Source organism: Pseudophryne corroboree, chromosome 6 (genome assembly GCF_028390025.1).
Source record: "Pseudophryne corroboree isolate aPseCor3 chromosome 6, aPseCor3.hap2, whole genome shotgun sequence".
In the NCBI taxonomy this organism is placed as follows: Eukaryota; Metazoa; Chordata; class Amphibia; order Anura; family Myobatrachidae; genus Pseudophryne; species Pseudophryne corroboree.
The window spans coordinates 630,392,766-630,413,461 of NC_086449.1; the positions used below are offsets into that span (position 1 = coordinate 630,392,766).

The window sequence follows — 20,696 nt, forward strand, 5'->3', positions numbered from 1 at the left end:
TGAAGCTATAAGAAAAAAAGAAATAATATCAAAAGCACATAATCACAGCTAGGCTTAATGCAGCGCAAAGTGCCCAGTGCGACTGAGCTGCTCCGAGATATGTAGCGGACCATATTTTTCTTTAAATTGTGCATCTTGTTTGCATCCGAAGTACGGCGATGCACCACTCAGAGTTCACTACAGACACTTGGCTGCGACTTAAAGTGCACAGGAATTTGTTTTACACACACACAAAGTATCATCTGAAGCACAACGGAACTTGGCATAAGAAAAAGCTGTGTAGCACTTTGTATACAGAACCAGGGGCAGATGCATTAACCTGTAGAAGGCATAAGGAAGTGATAAACCAGTGATATGTGCAAGGTGATAAAGCACCAGCCAATCAGCTCCAATATGTAAATTAACAGTTAGGATCTGATTGGCTGGTGTGTTATCACCTTGCACATATCACTGGTTTATCTGCCCCCCAGACTTATTCACACACAGATGTACAAACATCAGATTGATCAGTGGAGCCTAGCAAAGTAGTGTTGTCACTTCCAGGTGTTTTATTGCAACAAATAAGTAGCACATTTTTCAGTGAAAAAGATGCTTGATGAGGCCGAGTCGCCCGGGACCTGGTGCAATGAGAGGGAGTGTTTGGTCCTACTGAAGTCATTGTAACTTGGTAGCTTGCATTACAGATATGGGAGTTAATTGGCTCTTCGGTAGCTTTCTGATTCACTGTAAAAGGTTATTGCAAGCATACATTTAAAAAAATCACCTTTTTAAAAACTTAACCTCATCTTAACAATGAAGACATTGAGATAGCCTCTCCAATACCCCTATTGTGTTTATTTACATGCCACATACATTGGTTCTATCATTCACAGTTTTAAACTGGACAGAGTCCACTTCACAGATGGCACCATAATAAACTTTAGCATTCTCTGACAGCAAAACTGTGTCAGGGCATGCTGGGATATGCAGTTTCACAACAGCTGGAGGGCCGCAGTTTGGACATGCCTGGTTTAAGTGCACACATGGACTACTAGAGTTTCTAGAGTTTCTATTCCACCAATGGAATTAAACAAATTGTCTGATACAATATAAGGGGAAATAATAGCTATTCTATTGAAACATTACAAAATATAATATTTGTACATGAAAACAGTAGTTGTACATTTATTTTTGCAATGCATTTATGCAAATAAGCATTAAGCCAAAATGTAACAGCATTGTAACATCTAGTTATCTGCTCAATCTACCTGAAACAGGTCAGATCAGTTTAATATACTAAGATGTTGAAAAAGTTCTCATATGGGGGTATTCAATGCCTCTCGGATCCTCTCCGACGGAGAGGATCCGACAGTGCAGTATTCAATTTGCCGGCAAATCCGACTGGTTTTGCCCGTTTTCGACAATGCCATTCCGACTTTTTTTTAAAGTCGGATTGACATTGTCGAAAATGGGCCAAAACCCTGTCGGATTTGGCCGCAAATCTGACAAAACACGTGGATCCGCTGCTAATCCGCTGATCCACGTGTTTTCCATCAAGTTGGAAAAACGGCAGCCCCACTGAATATGTCAAATCCTGATTCAACCACAAAAAGTCTGAAACTGTCGTCTTTCCAACTAGATGGCAATTACGACTACCATTGAATAGACCCCATAGTCGTTGCCCGATACATACTGTAGATATTTGGAAAGATCCTCTGGCAAACCCATTGTTTCTGACAGGGGCAACCTGTTGCACAGCTGATGGATGTTATGTTACAATCTTTGGTGACACATGTGAGGAACTGTAAGGAATGCTTCTCACTTTTTAGCCCTTACTGCCAGTATGCCGGCAGTGGGGCAAGTGCAAAGAGTACCCTTGCGGTCTTGATGGCTCGCTGCGCTCACCACAGGTTTTATTCCCACTCTATGGGAATAGTCCTGTTTGGCCGGTATTCCGGCTGCCGGCATTGCCGCTTGTCAGGATTCCAGCATCAGTATCCTGAACGCCGGGATCCCAACAGCTTGCAACTTAATCCTATACCATTACAAATATTCAAAATCATACTCTACTGCAGTGGTTCTCAAACTGTGTGCCGTGGCACCCTGGGGTGCCTTGGGATACTTGCAGTGGTGCCTTGGATTTATGATCTAGGCCCAATTCAAATTAGTTATGGTCAATGTAATAGGCAAAACCAGTGCAGGTGGCTGCCAATCATAAAATACTTGGACAAACAGAAGCAAATCTTGTCCCTCACCACACAATTGAACCTAAGGATGACATATAACAAAATTTACTTAATTTGATATTTCTTTCTAAACTTCTCAATAATAAACTTTTGCCCCTGGGGTGCCATAAAATAATCCTGATACTCTAGGGTGTTGTGATTCAAAAAAGTTTGGGAACCACTGCTGTACTGGCTAATATGAACTCTATTCTCTCTCATCAGGCAGACATTGAGGCCATATGGAGTAGATTTATTAAAGGCCCAGTGGACCACCCACTGAAATTGGTATTGACCAATAACCACTTCCAGTATACTGCTTGTTGTTAAATGCATGATGCTGGGATCATGATGGGTTCAAACTTGACACTGGTTATGCCAATTTGTATATGGTGGTGTATGAGGAGGATTACAGTTACCTTAAGTTCGGCCTGAGCATCCTGATATATTTCAGGTACAGAACATAGATGATATTTTTTTGTTGTGGACCAACATCCAGGAACATTTTGAGTGTATGGTTACAGATTTGATCCAATTGGTAACACCAATCAGTTTCACTGATTCAAGCTCACAAAGGGCATATTGCTTTTCTGGATGTATGGCTATGTTGTTCACCTGGTGGGTTGAAAAGTGTCCTACAGTATTTAAAAAAAAAAAAAAAGGATCAGAACATAAAATTAAGTGCCAACAGTAATCATCCTCCTACACTTAAAAATGGCTTACCAGTGCCACAATATATATGAGTTACTCAGAAAACAATTCAACAGTAACATCGCAGAGCAGCATCATGAGATGACTGAAAATTTCTAGAAAGAGGCTAAGCACCAGACATTTTAAAATAATGCTTGTTGAGAGCTAGAATGAAGCATTCCCAACTATGTTCATCGCTACAAACAAAGGTGACCGGTTTGGAAATAACTACTACCTTTGACAATTTAGTGGTGATAGGCCGCTAATGTCAATGGCATTTCAAATGTGGCACCGCCTGCAAGCCAATCAGAGCTTGCGGACTGGCAGTCAATCAAGGCAGTGGAGTCTCCTGATTGGATGCCGGGCCATGAGATCCAATTGAATTGCAAGTCGGTACTACATTTGAAGTGGCTGCCGGCCTGTTCTACGATACAACTACCTGCTCACTGCTCTGCCTGGCTGTCCCCATTTCACCTACACTCCGTTACAGCCCAGAGTCACTTCCAGTAGCACTTATGAGCAGACATGTCTGGGATGCAATCCTTTGGGTCCAGCCTACCATCTTCTGGGCCCTGCAGTGGTTAACCAGTAAGCTTTCCTGCACTGGCCCACCATTCAACTATAGATGCACAGCCTTCAATCACCTATGGATGCACCCACTCATGCTGCTCTGTTTACGGTCCTGTGAGTACAACACATATACTGAGGACCAGATGGAGTGATTGCTTGATCCAGTGTCCTGAACCTGCTGCACCCAGGTAAGTGGTGTCCAAGAGGGGCTGCACTTGGTCTGGGGTGTTCTGTAGGTGTGGGCTGCATCAGGGGTCTGTGGGGCCACAGCAGGTTGAGGAGGCTGCACTCAGGGGCCAGGGGGGTACTGCACTCAATGCATGTGTGTGGGAGGGCTGCTCTAGAGAGGCTGAGGGGCACAGCTGGTGATGTGGACTCCACTGTCATCACTGTCAATCAAAATGGCGCATGAACATAGCAGAAATGGGAAAATAAAAACACATGATTAGTCAGTGACAAAAATAAGATGACGGGACTGTCGGACGGTTATACTACATTGTTTGTCAAAACAGGTGAGGGTACTTACCTAAGCTATAGATTGCATCGAGCTTATGTGATCTATAGTGATTAGTAATAATTCTGTACCGCTCATCTTCATGAAAAGACCCCCATGTATGAGAAGTATGTAAATCTGCTATTTTAACAGCAAAATAAATATTTGGAGATGTGCTTTGTGTGTTTATAGCTTGTATAAGTAGCTATATAAACGTATTAAGCAAAGCACTATAATAAAAAGTTCAGGAATCACCATAAATTGCAGATCCAACAATAAAAATATTGTACAATAATACTGGTTCAAGCTGTATAAATTCAATCTCAGCATTCATTTGAGAAGAGATGTTTCCAATTAGGCTTAGCAACGTGAGGTATAAACAATGATCAATAATGACTAACCTCCTTTCTACACACTGCCATTATGGTCACACGCTGTCTGTCAAAAACTGCTTAAAGTTCACTGCGATCATTAAAGCCGGCAATAAATGGAATTCAACATAGTATGTGATAATATTCATTTTTTCCCCATCGTTTTTCTTCTCTCCTTTGCAGTCTGTAGGTTTGTGTGGTATCTTAACACATACGCACAGGGAGCACCGTACAGAATATACCTGATCTAAAATATTTGTACAAACATAGCACTGCCCATGTTTACTAAGCTGTGATTGATTGATTATGATGATGATTTTGACAAATTCACTACAAATCTACAATACTACTAAAGTAAACAGCACTTCCTTATATAGCAAATTCTCATTAAGATATTATTATAGCTCCAATTGTGATTATAAGACTTTTATGAAAAGAATATTGACAGGGCAGATGGGCTCAGCTACCCTGGCACGCTAGAGGACAATTTACCATTTCAACAACCCAGATGTGCAATGGAACTGAAAGCTCATATTTGGGCTTGTACTCCATATATACAAATTTAATTAATATAAAAAATATATAAAACAGTAAACTTTAATAAAGACGTGTACACATTCGCTGGTTGGAGTTATACTATGTGAGATACCTGTCACAAATCAAAATTGCATTTCATTGTTGACCTTTCTCCTTAAACAACCAAGCTGTTTTGGAACAGTCCCAATAACCATGCCAAAAATAATTGTATATGTTGTAGGATGGTCCCAATGGTGTAAGTAGAGCACCTGCAATCAGAATAAAGATGACAGCAAAGACTCTAGCACACGCTTATTCAACATGTGGCCCTCCAGCAGCTGTAAAACCACACATCCCAGCATGCTCTGCCACATTTGTAGTATACCCAAATAGCAAAAAAGTGGCAGGGCATGCTGGGATGTGTAGTTCTACAGCAGCTGACGCATACTGAATAGCCCTGCTCCAGCATTAGTATTTGATATATATTAACTGAAGCATACCAATTACACAATGGTGGAAAAGTGGTTAGCATTACTGCCTCACAGCACTTAGGTCATGAGGTCACTACCCAGTCTTAACCCATCCTGTGCACAGAGATACCCACTGTCTGCATCTCACATCAGCCACTCACGTACATAAGTGAGAACATGGGACTCACATCTGTGGCAATATTGGACCTCTAAGCAACAATATGCTGCCTCAGACTCTCAGACACAGAGTGGCTCTCAGAAGATATCTGGGCCTCTCCAAATGCAAAATAATTTGCAGTGGCTGATTAGGCAATACCCAGAAAATGTCCATGACACACCTGCGTTTTTCTAGCCACTCCCATTACCTCCTCCGAATGCTGACTACTTGTCACTCACATTGTGACTAAATCCTCTGTGCATGTGATATCACTCATCAAACAGTGCAGCTTTGGAGCATGTGCAGGGGCACCACTACAGATGTGTCCATTTACATCTAGCCTCCCTACATGTTAAACAGCCCTTCTAGTCACACCATGCCGTAGCATGACTCGGTAGCGGCAAGCGTCTTTACGTGCAACTTTTCCATTAAAATGCATATTATTCACATAATATTGCAAATAAAACACAAGCAGCTTCTGCTGATTAAAATGATATGTGGCATGACCATATTCTGTGTGCGACCATGGCTGTATGTGCATATAAAATGGTACATTACAGTGTTTTCCTAGAAGACACTGTAACATAGCATTTCGTATACAGTTCCAGCTGCAGATGCATATAATTTAAATAAGCAGAGTTTAATGTGCATCCTATCCACATAGTGATGCGAATAAGACGCATTTCCGGCAAAAAAAAAGCCAGATGCTAACTGGGACCTGTCAGCTCACTCATGCCAGGCATCACTCACTCAGTGGCGTATTAAGCCACGATGTATGAGGACACATCTACATTTGTATACCTCTGAATCAGTCTTTATATGTGCTCCGCGTGTTTGCTTGGTATCCTTTGGGTATTCTTATTTCCTTTCACACTCCAAAAACATACTGGTAGATGAACACTATGTGCATGCAAGCGTGTATGTTAGCAAATTTAGACTGTAAGCTCAAATGGGGCAGAGACTGGTATGAATGACATAATCTCTGTACAGTGCTGTATAAATTGGTGGCCGGGGCTGGCTAGCAACTTTCAGCCTGGGCAGCAGACTCAAGCACGTGGCCCAGCTTTTCACAGGGAATCTGCAGTCAGGTGGCCCTGGAACGCTTAAATTGCACTGGCCTGAGGGGCAGATGGCACCCTGCCCCCCTGCCCAGCCAGCCACTGATTGGTGGCACTCTAGAAATAAACACTGTGTTTTTTTTGCTCATACAACCATATTCTGCATACATCAAAATGTTAAAATTATGGGTAGGTACTGTACTGTAACTCTGACTTCACTACAGTATAATGCAATGTAATCTGTGTAGACAGTAATAACATACATGTGTAGCCACAGTCATTGTGGCTGCAAAGTGACCGCACAGGCACTCTAGGCACACCTAGTCACACCCACACTGGGCTGCAACTTTTGCTGACTAATGCAATGTTTAATGGCCGTGGATGTGCCTAAAACGCATGCACATGCCATGCGTACATTGCGAAAAATGAGTTGCACCCACGCCTAGTCACAGCCATGATGAGCATGGCTACATCTGTACTTTCCTACTCCACCGATCCTGCATGAGACACACAATTTTTTAGGGTAGTCCCTGCACCCCTGGAAGAGTACGCACCCCTACTGTATCCCGGACAAAATTCAGGGAATAGCACTGGGAATCTGTGGTAAGCACTGAGGGGGCGGCCTAATGATGCAATTCTACTGCAATTGCATCATTTTGGCCCTGCCCCATATTCAAATATGCAGAAATCACAGCATCTGGCCTAACAAGGTGAACAGTCCAGCTCCGTCCCATCCCACCCACCTTCATCTCCTCTCTGGGCTTCTCCAGGAGAGGAGGCTACAGAAGTTGGTAAGTACAGTATGAGTAATAAGCTAGTGTCAATGTGTATAACTGAACTATGGGCCTACTTAATGTTTGTAAAGAAAGCAATGTGTCAAGCAACTGGGCAAAACCATGTTGCACTTAAGGTGGGGCAGATGTAACATGTGCAGAGAGATTTAGATTTGGGTGGGTTATATTTTGTCTGTGCATGGTAAATACTGGCTGCTTTACTTTTACACTGTACTTTAGATTTTAGTTTCAACACACCCCACCCAAATCTAACTCTCTCTGTGCATGTTGCATCTGCCCCACCTGCAGTGCAACATGGTTTTGCCCAGTTGCTTGATAAATAGTTTTCCTCGCAAATATGAATCAGGCCTAATATCACATGCACTTTAGATATGTTATGTTCTCACTACAAAAGAAAATGTAAAGAAGAGGAGGTATTAAGTCATCTGAGGAAATTCTTAATGCAAAGCTGCATGTGAGCCATACTGTATGTCTATTTGTGTAGATATATTCCTTTACCTCCAGTTCTGAATTCGCTTTTATAAAGAAGTTACATTATTCCTCCTAAGAGTGCTTCTACTCTGTTAATGGTGATATCATTGCTATTACAATTGTCAGTATGCACCCGTGGTAACTAAAACCTCCTTCCTATATCCATCTCAAGAGCAGTACAGTACATTAGGAATGCAATAATGTGGAAGCACTCTGCCAATTTCAGTTTCACTGTCACTGACACGTTAATGTTTATTTCATGATATAAGACCCATTTCACTGTTCAGTGCTCAAAAGTCAAACTGTACTCTTAAGACAGAACAGAGCTGCAGACTGGCGACACGCCTCCATCAGAAATGGAAGAAGACAAACAAAACAATCAGCATCTGCTCACACTGCTACTACTGGGAAGGTGAAGCAAGCTCAGATCTCAATTTAGACATTTTTCTAATAGAGAAAGTGACCCATTATGACCCATAAAAGTAAAGTAGGTCAAGGCATATGTTTACTGAAATAGTATATTAGAGAGATGCTCTATTTTAAAATCTCATATGCCAGTGGTTCTCAAATGTGGTCCTCGAGGCACCCCAATGCTCCAGGTTTTAAGTTTATCCATGCTTAGCCACAGATTACTTAATTAGCGCCTCAGTCAATTTAATTTAAACATCTGTGCTGAACCACAGGTGGCTGGCTCACCTGGTACCATTTGCTGGTGAATGATATAACCCAGGGAAGTTATTACACGAAAGATATGCATCAACCCCAACAGTATGCTTATTGTGTTTCTTAAGGTGTGTACACACGGTGAGATTTTTTCTTGAGATTTTGACTATATAGTCAAAATCGCAAGAAAAGTTAGTGCAAATCGCAAGGTGAAAGTCACCTTGCGATCCCGATGCGCGGCCCCGCCAGGTCGGCATCGCAAGAAAAGATAGAGTGTGCAGGCAAGTCAATCCTTGCTAGATCGGTGTACTATCTAGTTCATCTCACATGTCAATGACATCTCACATAAGCCAAAATCTCACATAAGCCAAAATCGTAAGCACACATAGTCCAGATCTCAAGAAAAGTTAGTCAAAATCTGTCCTATCTGGGCTCCGGGGAGTTCAAGGGAAATCGCAAGTAAAAATCGAACATAGCAAGGATCTCACCGTGTGTACACACCCTAAGTTTCGTTGTTTTTTATCATTTCTGCATGTTTTGCGACTTGCAATAATTCTAATGCCTTTGTACAATGTACCATTTCTTTTGATGTATGTAAAGCAACTGAGGGCCTAATTCAGACCTGATCGCAAAAGAAAAATCAACTGGAAACCCGCCTGACAACCCATGATATTTATGATCCATTTCAATCAGGATTCAGGAGAAGACATAGCACTGAAACAGCCCTGGTGTGTGTGTTAAATGATCTTCTGATGGCAAAAGACAGAGGTGACTGTTCAATATTAATCCTTCTGGATCTCTCGGCAGCATTTGATACCGTGGACCATGGGCTTCTGATTGAGCGACTGATACATTTCTGTGGTCTGGATGGCACAGTCCTAAAATGGTTCAAATCATTTCTCACAGGCAGGTCACAGAGAGTATCATCTGGATTATACTCATCACCACCAGTGTCATTGCCATGTGGTGTCCCACAAGGTTCTATACTATCCCCCATGCTTTTTGCAGCATACACGCTCCCATTGGGCGAAATAATCAGGCGCCATGGCCTGGTCTACCACTGCTATGCAGATGATACACAACTGTACTTGTCCTTTGCTCCGGGCACTGATAACCCAATAGCAACCCTTAATGGCTGTCTAGCTGAACTACAGGAGTGGATGAGCGCCAGCTGGCTGCGACTGAACCCGGATAAAACAGAGGTCCTTATGATACGACCGCAACATCAAAGGACAAGACTGCAGCATAGCCAACCAACTGGACTTACTCTCGGGGATTCAGAATTACAGACCAGTGATCGTGTGCGGAATCTTGGCGTTGTCCTGGATGGTGGCTTGACACTTAAACATCAGATATCAGCCACAATCAAATCCTCATTCTTTCACCTGAGGAACATAGCCAGAATCAAGCACTTAATTCCCTCAGATGATATGCCAAAAGTCATACATGCATTTGTATCATCTCGTTTAGACTACTGTAATGCCCTCTACCTTGGTCTCCCAGCAAAAGAATTGCAGCGCTTACAGCTGGTGCAAAACACAGCTGCCAGGCTATTAACCAACCAGCCCCGTTCTAGCCACATAACACCCATCCTCTACTCCCTTCACTGGCTGCCTGTACGATGGCGAATCATCTTCAAGATTGGCTTACTGAGTTTCAAAGCATTACATGACCAAGGCCCAAGGTACCTCAAACAGCTTCTGACCCCATACTGCCCCACTCGATTACTGCGATCTGTAGATGAAGGACTTTTAGCAGTACCTAGAATCTCCCGTAATTCATCTGGGGGTCGAGCTTTTAGTCATGCGGCTCCGACTCTATGGAACTCACTTCCCCGCACAGTGCGAGAGGCCCCAACTATAGAATCCTTCAAAAGTAGACTCAAGACTTTTCTGTTTACTCAAGCATTCCCATAATTGTCCCTTTTAGTATCTTCATGCTTCTGTATTTTATGAAAATGTACTTCATTATTTCCTGTACTATATTATGCTATGTATCTGTTAAGCGCCTTGAGTCCTATGGGAGAAAGAGCGCTATATAAATAAAATTATTATTATTATTATTATTATCTAATGGCCAAAACCATAGGCACTGCAGGTGGGGTGGATATAACATCTGAGAGAGAGTCAGATTTGGGTGGGGTGTGTTCTAACTGAAATCTAAATAACAGTGTAAAAATAAAGCAGCCAGTATTTACCCTGCACAGAAACAACATAACCAACCCAAATCTAACTCTATCTGCACATGTTATATCTGCCCCACCTGCAGTGCACATGGTTTTGCCCATTAGAGAAAAAATTTGCTGTTGCGATCAGGTCTGAATCAGACCCTTAGTCCTGTGGGAGAAAAGCACAATATAAATAAAATTATTATACCTAAACCCTGGACTGTTGGTGTGCCTTGAGGACCACGTTTGAGAACCTCTATTACAGTATATGCATACCTCTCCAGGAGGGACACAATGCTCTGCTCCTGGACTTTTCTCTTAATATATAATTGCCATCACCTGTGCTGCAACACCTTTCTTATCCATTAACTAGTTCAATACAGGTGCCGGCAATCATAACTTAAGAGAAAAGTCCTGAAGTAGAGCATTGTGTCCCTCCTGGAGAGGGTCATGTTGGGAGGTATGAATATGTAACATTGCTAATATTTGCCCAGAAATGTGTCTGCTTTTTGTTGCTTTATTAGGGCTGTAATACGCCATTTGTATGGTGTTTCATTAATGTCATAAATGTAATCCTGATAGGTAGAAAACAGTTTGTACTAACACCAAATTGTAACTCTGACATTACAGTGTGCCAAAAATACATCATCACTAAAGTAATCTCCTCCTAATGCCTAGTCTATTCATCACAACCATTTTGCTAACCTATAATACTTGCCCCTGATGTCCCTCCAATATATGATGCTTGATTGTGCTACTGGGGGCAGGAGCACAATGATGTGATTCTTTAAGCACCTGGATCGCTCCATGAACTGGGGAAATGGACAGGATCCAGAAGGCTTGTCTAGTCTCCCTGAAGTCCATGAGAACTGCCTACATTTCGCCATATTCTACCAAATGTCTACTCCATTCCTGAATACTAGGAAAGTGTGCTCTCAACAGTCTAGAGCAGTGATGGGGAAACTTTGGCACTGCAGCTGTTTTTGAACTACACATCCCAGCATGGCCTACTACAGTTTCAGCATGGCCAAATAGCAAAACTGTAGCAGGGCATGCTGGGATGTGTAGTTCAACAACAGCTGGAGTGCCAAAGGTTCCCCATGACTGGTCTAGAGCTCAGGAGAGCATGCTCTATTAGAAAAGTAGAGTAGCTTGTGGAGGCAGCATAGATGACATTGGCTGACTATCATGTAGTATGGGTGGATTCATGGGTGGAATAATATTTCCCAATGTTCCAAGTGGGTAAAATTGTGAGTGGCTTCAGGGATAATGTTTATTTCAGGGATATTTAATGTAGATGCAACATAAATGACAATTTTCAACTGAAGATTTCCAGGGTTAACCTACTGGTGGTTTAGAAACTTACACATACAATGCAAAGCATTCATTAATATACAGAATAAACATGCAAGTGGAGCGGGAGGGATCATACTATATTTCCAAAACAAAGGAAGCTTGTTACAGTATGCAATATCACCTATCATGTTCTGGGCCAGATGCATCATCGCTTGGAAAGTGATAAAATGGAGAGTAAAAAAGTATTAGCCAATCATCTCCTAACTGACATTTTTCAAACACAGCCTGTGACATGGTAGTTAGGACCTGATTGGCTGGTACTTTTTCACTCTCCATTTTATCACTTTCCAAGCGATGATGCATCTAGCCCTCTGTTATTTTCTAGTGCAGTTGGGAAAATTAAAGCAAACATCTGAGTTTGCACAATTTTCCAGAAAAGTCCTGCACAACTGTTAAAGCATATTTAAATACTTTTCCAGAAGGTGCGGGAGGCTCACAATTTTTTGGTAGTCCCTGTAACTCTGGAAGAGTCATGGATCTCCCACCCTACATCCTAGTGAAATGAGCAGGATGGGGAGATAATACCGGGATTTGCGGCACTGTAGAGGGGCAGGGCTAAAATTATATGAATCAAAACAATTTAGCCCCACCCCCTCCCAACAGACACGAGTGTCTGGAACAGCTACCAGAGCTGTCATCTGCACCTCCTCTCCGAGAATAAGGAAAAGTAGGTAAGCATGCTGTAGATTGTCAGAACAGCTGTATTAAGACCAGCAAACACAAATCTCTGCATCTTAAGCCAAATATTTTTTATTTGCTTAAGTTTTTTTTTTAACAAACCAAAATTAAAAGAAGTGGTCACCTGCGTAGGTAATCTCACGACAAAGAAAAACATTAGAATGTATAACTTGCTTTTATTAGATACTTTTTTTATTATTATTAATCATTGTTCTGATGTGAGTTAACAAAATGATTTTTAGAAAAGACAGTTATTTAGATATAGTGGGGCAGATGTATTATGCCTGGAGAAGTGATAAAGCAGTGATAAGTGGATGGTGATAATGCACCAGCCAATAAGGGGCAGATGTATTAACCTGGAGAAGGCATAAGGAAGTGATAAACCAGTGATAAAGCAGTGTTAAGTGCAAGGTGATAATGCACCAGCCAATCAGCTCCTAACTGTTAATTTACATATGGGAGCTGATTGGCTGGTGTGTTCATCTCCTTGCACATATCACTGGTTTATCACTTCCTTATGCCTTCTCCAGGTTAACACATCTGCCCCTAAGTTCCTAACTGTCATTTTTCAAACCCGTAATGATTGGCTGGTGGGTTATCACCTTCCATTTACAGTATCACTGCTCTATCACTTTTCCAGGCTTAATACATCTGCCCCACTGTACCAAATGCCACAATTTAGGCAGCAGAGACCTGATAGTTGGCACGTTTCTCCTGAATCCCTAGTAAGTAATGCACAATTCAAGAGTGGTTACAGGGGATAGAGGATGGGAAACATCCAGCGCTTTTGAAGCGCTTAGCATGCCCCTGGAAGAGTTGCATACTCTCATGTGATGTGTCCACAGTGCAGAGTAACCACGGGCACTTGTTGCAAGCACAATTCATGCTGATTCGCAGGTAATGTAAGAATATCCTATAATCCTATAAACAGTTCAGAACTAAAACAAGTTAATGTGCAGTGGTGGAAATGGATACCATACATAAAAATAAACGTATTCACAAATTTAGATAAAACATGATACCTGCATAAAAGTTACAAAAAAAAAATCCACATGAAGCATACAAAATAATAAAAAAATATTATTTGTGCTAAGCTGTTGTTAAATTGGAAATGATTAAGGTAGGCTATACCGTAGTAAAGCTGGTATACTGTATATGAAGAAAATTGCCACAAAATACTTCAGACCACCTCTGTACAAATATTACACAACTAAAGGACCCAAGATAAAAAGTGTTAATTAATAAAATAAAAAAAAAGGTTAAAAAAAATACGAAAAGTATATGTGATGGATAATTTGCCACCTGTCACGCATAGGAGGAGGATCCCAGCAGGATGCAATGTGTTGAACAGCAGCATGAGATGTATTTTGCCTTATCATCAGGATGTTTTGCATTTGCCATGAATAAACACTTCACCATTGCCTACAATCACATTTTTAATGGTAGTAAAACCGTCAGTGAATATATAGCTTTATGCTGCAGGAAGCAGCTGTACAATCAGTGTGCATTATAAGGTGTAATGACAATGTTACAGCTGCATATGCAACAGAGATTCTGCTACAGATGGGTGACTTTCCTATGAGACAGATGCTGGCTCCCTTCATAAATAATTTTTTTGTAAAACTGGTGCCATATTTCCAACCATCCATGACTCCCGAAGAAACTAAGTTAACAACACAATTTATTCTTACATGAGTCTGTTATAAGGAAAACTGCCTATGCTATTAGCAATGTGCACTGGTTTATTTTATCATTGCCTTGAGGATGAAACCAATTTAGTTAAGTTCCCAGGAGTCTGATCCATCTGACCTTAGGCAGGACTCTCACCTAGAAAAAATAGACTAAAACTCTCAATAGACTTCTCAAGCCCACCGCTGACAAATTGTATCTACAGTACATGAACAGTACATCCCATATAAAGTGATGAGCCTACAAGCACACCACCAATTGATCAGATCTAAATCTCTTATTCTACAATGTCCAAATACAGTATGTTATTTATAATAAACAGTTTACAAGATACATAGTCACCCAGGTGTCTGATACATTTAGAAGTTTGCAACGGTGCTGACTTGTGTTATTTAAATGGTTAAACAATGTAAACCAGCATATTTTCAACTTTTCAAAATTTTGCTCCAAAAACAAACTAATCCAACAAAACATAGTGTAGTCACCAGTTTCTGGAAACATGCATTGAACAACTGCACTACAAATGTAAAAGTATAACAGCAAGTACAGAAAATTAATTTCTAAGTATCCTGCATGAAAGTAGAGACATTTGCAGCATCTACTAATCCCATCCCATCCCATCCCTTCTTTCAGCTGTAAATGCTTAGCTACTGTGCGAGAATGACATCCTGTTGATTTATAAAGTAAGACACAGTCAGTTCCATTCCAAGCAAACTTCTACTGGCCTCTAGTGCCACCTAGCCAAAGTAATTCCAGCCTCTTAACATTATCAGTACCAGATGTTATAAACTATGTTTTTATCACAGTAATCTTGGTATCAAATAAAAAGAGCCACATAATATACTGTATTTGTTATGACATAATTATGTCTGTCAAAATAGTGATCGTCAAGCTTACAATGCTTTATTTTCATATTTAATGTTACAATAACAAAAAATGTCATGTGTATAGAATTTTAGCAAGTATAATATAATGCTAAGCAATATAAAGGTAAAATAGACAACTTTACGGTTAATTACAGTAGTACTTACTGTAGAAGACATATTCTGTATAACTGGACCAGATCTTGTCATCGGTGTACTGATTGACGAATGAAGCTGTCACTGAAGAGTTACAGGCTACCATATGGAATCCACACTCTGACAGCATGTCAAATGCTCTCTCTAGATGTTTGAACTTGAGATAAAACCTGGAGGTGTATTTTTCTGGGGCTCTGTCTGGATCCCTGCTTTCATTTAATGTTTCTCCAAAGACTTCTTTGGCTAGAGAGATACGACCACAAACCAGTATTCTTGGAACTCTCCGAAATTTTGCATCTGCTTGGCTTTCTCTACCCATGGTGCATGAACCCCGGTAACCAACAGTGATAAAGCCCCATTTTCGATCTGAAGGCATCAAAGATGAAGATGGGCATATTCTGGTTTCACTTCCTTGAGAGACTTCCTCAAAGTCACTGTGGCAGTAGTCATCTGGGCTCTGTTTCACTTCATCAGGTGCTAAGAGTTTCACTAGTTCTGGGAGTAGAAAGTATTCTGCTTCTCTTTTCAGTCTCCCTTTTTCTGGAAAATGATCTGGCAAAACCACCTGCCTGTCCCTGAGATAGTCCAGAACATAACGGAAGAGAAACCCATCTCGGTCAATAAAGAAACGTCCTTTGGCATCTTTTGCCAGGTCATTTATAGAGTCCCTTTTTGAGGTGAACATTTTCCATAGCAGAGAATGGGGTACACTGGTTAATGTTGTATGGCGTGTAAAGTAAACTTGTCCACCAACATTTAATTCAACCACCTCTGGGAAAGATTGCAGGATTGTCACTTGGTCTCTAGGTGGGGCATAAGTTCTGCAGTTTCCACTCAATGCCATTGTGCAATTACACAGGTGCCACTAACTAAAGTACAAAATGTTCATAAATCTTAAAACAGGAATTAAAACCTGCAACGTAGATTCCCAAAATGCAATAATTGTCTTCTTATTCTGAATTTTGTAATCATGAAGTTAATTCCAGTTGTACATGAACATAACAGTCTGTGCTACTATCTAAACCAATTCCACTTTAGAAATAACTTACTAAAATAGGATAAAAAGCACATAGATCACACTGAGTCCACTGGATGCAAGGTCATACAGAATGAACAGACACACTAGAATCTGTCAGAGAAAAGAAAACATTTGTAAAGTTCAGAAATTGGCAGTGGGAAATACATTTTACTGTATGCATTATATATATATATATATATACATACACACACTCATACATACACATGTATATATAGATATAAATACGCACACATGTATGTATAAATTAGCTTATATACTATCTACTCTCATCTACTTAATAGCTGGTTTCAGAAGCAGAAATGCAGTTGGTGTGTACATTAAGCCATACAGTGTGTTCTGGTTGCTGTGAACAGAATTGTACTGTAAATGTGATGCTTGTTATTCTGGGTAGTGAAATATTACAATAAAATTACTATACCTGAGTTGCATAATCCTTTCACATGGAAAAGGAGATCAATTTATAAAAAGACAAATAAAAATCAATATAAAAAACATAATATAAAAAGTATCAGAAAGGTGATGCTTTTATGATGTGTAGAAAGTTATCAGCTCCCAGGTACAGTAGCAGCAGCTCTGCTGAAATTCCAGGTGTAGTAGTCAGAAAATAACATATACACTCAAGATAAGACTGGCTTGATATTAGGGGGGAAAGCTTCCTCCAGATGGGATGTTGGCTCCTAAATGCCTGGCAAAAAAAACTCAATCACAGCAGTCAGCCTGCATGGAGCAGGATGCTCATTTGACACTCCAAGTACTAGCCGGAACACAAAGGCTAACATAGTTCCAGGTAGGCTGAAAGAAAAAGAAGGGACAAGAGCAGTCGGCAGAGCAAGCAGCAGCAGCAGCTGATATACAGCTCTGGGTTCTTCGCTGCTTGGTTGCTGAGCCTGCTCTGGATGCTGAGCTGGGTGGATCCACAGTTCCCAGGGCTGTTCTGAGATGGTGCTATTTCAGCAGTGCAGGGAAGAAACCAACCAGGGAAATAACTATTACATCATCTTAAAGGAATATAGCTCTAAAGAAAAACAAATACAATAAAAGCAGGATATGCATTTGTGGGTTCTCTTATGCTTAGAGGTAAATGTGCTTTACACAGATAAACATCAAGTCTCAGAAAACAGTAAAGTGTGAAGTGCTGCTTAAGCTGTACTTTTCCCTTGGGTGGTTTAACCTATTAACCCCCATTTAAATTGTCACATCAAGCATTGATTCTAATTGGTTATGTTGTTTCAGATTACAGCAATTAGGGACAAAGCTTTCACTTGCAATTATAGTCTTATCTCTCCAGTTGCAAATACATGCATGCATAAATCTTGCAGACTTTGGTGCTTTTTAAGTGGCTGCCATTCTGGGTACATATAGTCCTTTTTAACTATGTGGTGTACGTTTTTTTCTCTTGACATCCTTTGCATGAGAGATCCAATATGCAGAATGTAACTGCAGCCTATATCCTGTGGGAGCATCACATTCAGCACAGATAGTATAGGCAATTTGATCAAGGATCACATTGTTTTTCTGCAAGTTCAAACAGGGACAATGAGATTCAGCAGAAAGGGGCAGCCATCAGCACTCCAGACGTATACATTGACCTGAGCACTGTGGGAGATGTAGTCTAGAAACAACTGAAATGTCTGCTACATTTGATTTCATTTACTCTACACTGTAGGTGAACTTTCAGGCATATAGTGAAATATGCACTACTAAATTTTTCAAATTTTTTTTTTGAAGCAACAAAATTGAAAGTATATAATGACCACCACTAAAAAAGCTAATGCTGCAATTTGTTGCTAAATGCGCATGGTACGCAGAGCGCATGCGTTAAGTTATTTAACACAAAACTTAGTAGATTTACTGGTGTTCGTGCGGCGCTTTTCAGTCGCACTGCTGATCGGTGAATGAATGACAGGAAAGGGGCGTTTCTGGGTGGTAACTGAGCATTTTCCGGGAGTGTGCTAAAAAACGCAGGCGTGTCAGGGAAAAACGCGGGAGTGTCTGGAGAAACGGGGTAGTGGCTGGCCGAACGCAGGGCGTGTTTGTGACATCAAACCAGGAACTAAATGGACCGAGCTGATCGCAATCTAGGAGTAGGTCTGGAGCTACTCAGAAACTGCTTGAAAATATTTAGTAGCAGTTCTGCTAATCTTTCGCTCACTATTCTGCTAAGCTAAGATACACTCCGAGAGGGTGGCGGCCTAGCGTTTGCAATGCTGCTAAAAGCAGCTAGCGAGCGAACAACTCGGAATGACCACCTTAGTTATGTAATATGCAGAGCCTTTATAAGACGCAACAGTGAAAAAATAAAATTAAATGTTCCTACCTATAGTGTTTTGCTTTAAGAATAAATAATTTAAAGAATCTTTGAAATGTCAGGATCAGTGTGTTTGCCGTGTGTTGATCATGAATGCAATCACTGTAGCTTGGCACTCTAGGCTCAGGCACTAGAGCAATCAGATCATGCACATAGTTAAAGCTCCCACAAACCAGGTTTCGTAGATGTAGAACATTCTTCATTCCCAACAAAGTACCTTCTGAATTTAAGCAACACGTGTTCATTGCAAGTCTCAGAAACAGGATATGGACAATTATCATTATGAATTAAGAATAAGAAAAAAATTAATAAGTACTGATGTATTAAGATTGTCTGTAGAGCTATTACTATTTCTCAGTATGTCTCTGCCATTTTTACCATTCCTCCATGACAACTGTATATATAATACAGGGAAGAGTCAGATTTGTGGGCTCATTTATCAATGAGTGATAAATTTCACCATGAGTGATAAATTGCACCACCCAATCAGCTCATATCTGTCATTTTTCAAACACAGCATATAACATGGCAGTTAGAAGCTGCTTGGCTGGTGCAATTTATCACTCACAGTGGAATTTATCACTCATTGATAAATGAGCCTATAAGTATGCATTTTGGCATATAAATGATAATTTCAACCAAGGCCATAAAGCTGCAGGAAAATTGTGTGGTTACTTTCATCTCTTACTGGCATTAGCTGTATACTGTTACACAGCAGCAGATTTATGATATGATGTTATGGGGTGCTCTGGTAACTGTGCACACTATGTGCAGCAGTTGCCACTTCACCCCGATGTAAGAACCAGTTATTACCGGTATTTGCTGCGGCACTGCTATCTACTAGATAGTGTGCCAATGTGCCTGTAGATTTATAAGCAGTCAGTGGCACTGACCTTTCTGACAGCTGCAATTATTGATTTTGTGGCCCCATTCAGAAGAGCCACTGTACTTGGCTGCGGCGGCTAATGGGCTCTGGGCTGCATGTGACGTTCGCAATGCATGCAAAATCTTGCATACGCCCAGTGGAGCTATTCGGGCAGTGAGAAACAGCGCATCAGCACTAGGCTGATGTGCTATGGGATCTTACAGGGATCGCCAGGATGGGGGGGAGTTTTCAATTCCCCTCACCGGCAACCGAGGTGGTTTTCGATATTGCTTCCTGCTTCACTTTGGTGGGTCTGGTATGGAAGGTAGATAGTAATTAGGTCGACAGTGTCTAGGTCGACCACTATTGGTCGACAGTAACTAGGTTGACAGGGTCTTTAGGTCGACAGGTCAAAAAGGTCGACATGAGTTTTTATGGGAGGTTTGGTGTCGTTTTCTTCGTAGAGTGACTGGGAACCCCAATTAGTGCACCGTGTTCCCTCACATGGCTAGCTTCGCTCGTTTACAATTACAATCGTAGTCCACGTGGATCGTTAAGTATGAAATGGTTCAAAAAAATAAAATTGTGAAAACTCATGTCGACCTTTTGACAAGTCGACCTAGAAACCCTGTCGACCTAGTTACTGTCGACCAATAGTGGCCCACCTACATAGTGTCGACCTAGTTACTGTCGACCTAGAGACTGGATCCCCACTTTGGTAAAGAGCGAAAGCAGTAAAAGCTATAGTGGCACGATCCTTACCAAACCTACTCTCATAATATGAATCTTTTGTCAGCCAACACACTACTGTTTATAAAAAGAAATTATCCAGTTGCTTGTATAAAGCCAGGGATGTGCGGTGAGATAAATGGTGGGGGAGGAACTGGGTAGTGCCAGAGCCAGATTTTTACACAATATAAGAGCCTAAAGGTTCATGTGGGCATTATACAATGTTGCAACAGTATATATTGCTGGAAATTTGGTGAGTTTTGATCCCAGATGTGCGGAAAGGTAGACAGTGCCTCACCTGTCATAGAATTTTTATTTCAGAGTTTTAACTATAAAAATTATGATGATAATAATACATAGATATTTATAATATTTTTATTTTTAATATACTT

The 20,696-nt window shown here is 40.9% G+C and overlaps 1 protein-coding gene across 1 annotated transcript in view; it reads right to left on the reverse strand.

Annotated features, from left to right (window-relative positions):
• The window catches only part of KCTD16 (potassium channel tetramerization domain containing 16), a 372,120-nt gene extending 354,762 nt beyond the window's left edge, over window positions 1-17,358 (reverse strand). Inside the window, exons 1-2 of the mRNA XM_063928120.1 lie at window positions 16,821-17,358; window positions 15,376-16,492 (exon numbers count right to left, since the gene is read on the reverse strand). Of these exons, the coding sequence (XP_063784190.1) occupies window positions 15,376-16,207 (832 nt within the window). The 5' untranslated portion in view covers window positions 16,208-16,492; window positions 16,821-17,358. The remainder of the gene's footprint in view (window positions 1-15,375; window positions 16,493-16,820) is intronic.
• Between the last annotated feature and the right edge of the window lie 3,338 nt (window positions 17,359-20,696).